Here is a 4,549-nt window from a genome sequence, read left to right on the forward strand (position 1 = left end):
TTGTGGACATATGGAGACATGGGGAGAGTGCACTCTTCATACCCACCCTCTGTTGAGGGGCTGTTCAGGACAGGGAAGGGCGTAGGGAGCCAGCCCTGGTCACCCCAGGGGCCCAGTGGACAAGAGCAGCCTGCAGAGACACAAGCAGTGACGTCATAGGCAAATGCGCCAATCAGGGAACAGGAGGGTCAGCACTCTACACCACTCACCCCAGGAGCCCCACCCCCAGCCAGCAGCAGTCCTGGGTTCCTGATGCTGCCATGGGCTCCAGACTCCTCTGCTGTGTGACTCTCTGCCTCCTGGGAGCAGGTGAGTCCTGGACATAGTGTGGGAGCTTCTGAGATGTCTTTGTCTCCTGAGATAGAAGCCTGACAATGAGGGCTTCAGCAGGAGGCTTCCCCTGTGCTCTGCACTCAGCTTCCTTGTCTCCTTCCCAACAGGCCTGGTGGATTCTGAAGTCACCCAGACCCCCAGTACCTGATCAAGTCAAGAAAGCAGCAAGTGACTCTGAGATGTTCCCCTGAGTCTGGACACCGATCTGTGTACTGGTACCAACAGGCCGTGGGCCAAGGCCTCCAATTCTTCATTCAGTATTATAATAGGGCAGAGAATGAGAAAGGAAACATATCAGATCAAGTCTCAGGAAAACAGTTCAGTGACGCTCGCTCTGAGCTGAGCTTGACCCCCTTGGAGCTGACGGACTCAGCCGTGTATCTCTGTGCCAGAAGCCAAGACACAGCCCTGCATGATCAGGTGCCTCTGGGACAAAAACACTCCTGCCCCAGCTCAGGAAGTGGTGCCTGTGTGTCAGCTGTCAGCCTGCCAGGCCGTCTCTGGTAGAGCGAAAGACTTTCCCAGACATTCATTTCTTGATATGTTTAAATGCTCACTAACGTCATCAAGATAAGTATCATTTTAACTGTCTGTACATCTGAGGGATCGTGAGTTGCCCAGATCTCATATATCATAAGTGTTACAGCTAGCATCCCGGCGCAAGTGTGTTCTCAACACTCGTGGTCCCTTCGCTCATGGAACTGTGTACACAGCAAAGTACATATACGCGTTGTGGTATGTGTAACAAGATACAGTTTGGAGCTCTGTGATATGAAGTGTTACTCGGTGAATGGCAGCCACAGTTCACAAGGAGGTATTCCCACGAGAGGAACGTCTCAAATAAAAACAGCATTTTTCATTACCCTGGCGTCTGCTCCTCCCTCCACGTCCCTCCTACATCTGAATTCCTTTGTGGCTAGACGTCATCCTGTGCCGGGCACCCAGCTTATCTCCACCCAGAAAGGTGGGTCACTGGCCTGAGGGGGTTCTGCTTGCTCCCTCCCCCCAACATGGGAAACACGGGCTGTGTGAACATTAAGGAGCTGTACCTGCGTTTGACGGGTGGACCGTCTGTCAGTGAATTGATTAGAAACAGACCAAAGAATTCCTCAAATGTTGATGAGCCTGTGATGAGGTTGGGAGCAGAGACCTGGAGAAACACGGTAGGTGGAGGGACAGGTTCACTGAGGACAATGTTGCAGAAAGGGAGCCTTGAAGTGCTGCTGCTAAGTTGCTTCAGTCGTGTCCAACTCTGTGTGACCCCATAGACGGTGGCCCACCAGGTTCCCCCATCCCTGGGATTTTCCAGGCAAGAACACTGGAGTGGGGTGCCATTGCCTTCTCCGCTTGAAGTACTCTTGGGACACATATCATAAAGGACAGCAGGATGCCAGAAGGATTGCCCCAGGATTCAAAACTTCAGAAATATGTAGATAAATACAAGTAATATACATGTTAATGAAGACTTATGTCTGGACTAGAACATACAAAACATTTAATCAGTTTAACATCTACAGAAAAACCTTTAATATTTTTAGAAAGGTTACAGCAACCTGTGAGATTACGTCTGTTGTTCTGGATGGGTCTCGTGTTGTGAACTATTCACTCAGGTTCATCTCTGATTTGAGCCTCCAGGGGAAGGGGCGTGGTCCCCTGAGTGACAGCTTGGCTCCGGGGCCTGGCAGGGACAGTGACATCTCAGAAGGACTCCCTGGAGAGCCCCTCTCCTCTCTCATCCACACTCAGCCCAGAGGGCCCTCCGCCCCCCGCCATGAGCCCCTGCCTCCTGGGCTGTGTGGTCTTCTGTCTCCTGCAGGCAGGTAAGTCCTGGGGGGCAGGGTCCCCTTCGGGATCCCAGCACCAAGCATGTCCACTGTGACTGCAGCATCGGTCCTCCTCTACAGGAGCGGTCCCTGCTGGTGTCACTCAGGACCCCAGGTTCCAGGTCGTGAGGACAGGACAGAGGGCGACTCTGACATGCACTCAGGATCTGAGCTTTAGCTATATGTACTGGTACCGCCAAGACCTGGGACAGGGGCTGAGGCTGATCCATTACTCAGTTATCCCTCCCGCCACGGAGAAAGGAGCTGTGCCCGAGGGCTACAGCGTCTCCAGACCAAGCACAGAGGACTTCCCTCTCACGCTGGAGTCCGCCAACCCCTCCCAGACGTCTGTGTACTTCTGCTCCTGTGGTTATCCACGGCGCTGCACACCCACCTCCTCTCTGTGCAAAAAGATGAGGGAAGCCCTGCAGCCTGGAAGGAGGAGAGCCCCTTGCAGGCTTCTTACATCTGAAGCCTTGGATTCCAGGGCCACATGCCTGCAGTGTGACACTGAGTGTGTGTCTCATATCACGCCCAGCAACATCTACGTTAAATATAGTGGGCGGGTGGTTTTTTATATTTCAAAGTTTTATAACTTTAAAACTAAATGGGTTAATATATATAATCTTTGTACATAAATCCATTACCTATAATTAGTAATACTTAATTTATATAGGAAATCTAGAATTACGTGGATCTGATGAATCCGAGGGAACGAGGAATGCAGTGTCCCAGGCTGTATTCACCTGAGCTCAGCAGAGTGTCTGTATGAAGGTCTCTGTGATTCCACCTTAGCATACTACTGTCAGTGCAATTATTTTCTTCTTAAGGAAATGTTGGTTTCTACAGTCTTTTACCTCCAGAGGCTAAGAGGGAATTCGAAGTCAATCTTAAGGCAGCCAGCTTGGGAAGACAGTAGAACAATGTGTGTGTGTGTGTGTGTGTGTGTGTGTGTGTTCAGGGTATTGCCATTCCTGCTTTAGACAGCAGGCACAGATCCAAGAGACTGTGGACCATTGGCCACTAGGAGGCACTGTGGGCCCACGGTAAGCAGGGGGTCCTGGGAGGGGTGGAGAGTCACCCTAGGGAGGGCAGCTTTAAGGAACCTTGGCTACATGCCTGCATGAGAAAGCAGGTTTGAGTTCCCTGAGTTCCTGAGGTTCCAGGGCCCATGAAACCAGTACAGACTCCTCACTGCCCAGGAAAGTGGGGATGTGCCTGGATCCTCAGGATGTGCCTGGATGCTCAGGATGTGCCCAGATCCTCAGGATGTGTCCAGGAGACGGTCTCCAGGAGCTGCAAGGGAAATGGAGGTGAAGGGGTTGGGGTGGCTAGTGAGGACTGGGTGATTGGCAGCTGATGGCCTGGTGATTGCCAGCCAGGTGAGTGCCTGGCTGCATGTCAGGCAGGGACAGGCAGAGGACAACAAGGTATACTGTGGGCACTGGGGACATGGGGGTGGTGCACCCTTCACACCAACCCCTTGCTCAGGGGCTGTGAAGGGCAGGGAAGGGCATAGAGGGCTCACCTTTGGTGCTGGCAAGGAGTGCAGTGGAGAGGGCAGCCTGCAGAGGCACAGAGCAGTGACGTCATAGGCAAATGCTCCAATCAGGGAACAGGAGGGCCAGCATTCTACAGAAGGCACAGATCCAAGAGACTGTGGACCATTGGCCACTAGGAGGCACTGTGGGCCCACAGTAAGCAGGGGGTCCTGGGAGGGGTGGAGAGTCACACTGTGGAGGGCAGCTTTAAGGAACATTGGCTACAGGCCTGCATGAGAAAGCAGGCCCCGCCCCCAGCCAGTAGTGGTCTTGGGTTCCTGATGCTGCCATGGGCTCCAGGCTCCTCTGCTGTGTGACTCTGCCTCCTGGAACAGGTGAGTCCTGGACACAGTGTGGGAGCTTCTGAGATGTCTTTACCTCCCTGAGATAGAAGCCTGGCGATGAGGGCTGCAGCAGGAGGCTTGCCTATGCTCTGCCCTCAGCTTCCTTGTCTCCTCCCCAACAGGCCTGGTGGATTCTGAAATCCTCCAGAGCCCTAATACCTGATCAAATCAAGAAAGCAGCAAGCGATGCTGAGATGTTCCCCTGACTCTGGACACCGCTCTGTGTACTGGTACCAACAGGCCCTGGGCCAGGGCCCCCAGTCCCTCGTTCAGGATTTCAACAGAATGTGAGAGGAGAACCAAACCTATCAGGGCGATTCCCAGGCCAACAGTTCTGAGCTGAGCCCGAGCTCCCTGATGCTGCTGGGTCAGCTGCGCATCTCTGAGCCAGCAGCCAAGACACAGCCCTGCAGGATCAGGTGCCTCTGGGACAGAAACACTCCTGCTCCAGCTCAGACAGCGGTGTGAGGGTATCAGCTGCCAGCCAGCCAGGCCCAAGTCCTGGTAG

At 53.5% G+C, this 4,549-nt stretch overlaps 1 pseudogene and 1 gene segment (V, D, J or C); both read left to right on the forward strand.

Moving 5' to 3' along the window:
- Positions 1–246: 246 nt before the first annotated feature.
- Positions 247–1,195, forward strand: LOC120877683. The segment is given in 2 exon segments: positions 247–309; positions 441–1,195. Coding segments are annotated over 2 exon segments (449 nt in total).
- A 909-nt stretch (positions 1,196–2,104) lies between these two features.
- Positions 2,105–2,628, forward strand: LOC120877560 (annotated as a pseudogene).
- The last annotated feature ends 1,921 nt before the right edge of the window (positions 2,629–4,549 follow it).

The sequence above is a fragment of the Oryx dammah genome, unplaced genomic scaffold (genome assembly GCF_014754425.2).
Source record: "Oryx dammah isolate SB20612 unplaced genomic scaffold, SCBI_Odam_1.1 HiC_scaffold_18, whole genome shotgun sequence".
Classification (NCBI taxonomy): Eukaryota; Metazoa; Chordata; class Mammalia; order Artiodactyla; family Bovidae; genus Oryx; species Oryx dammah.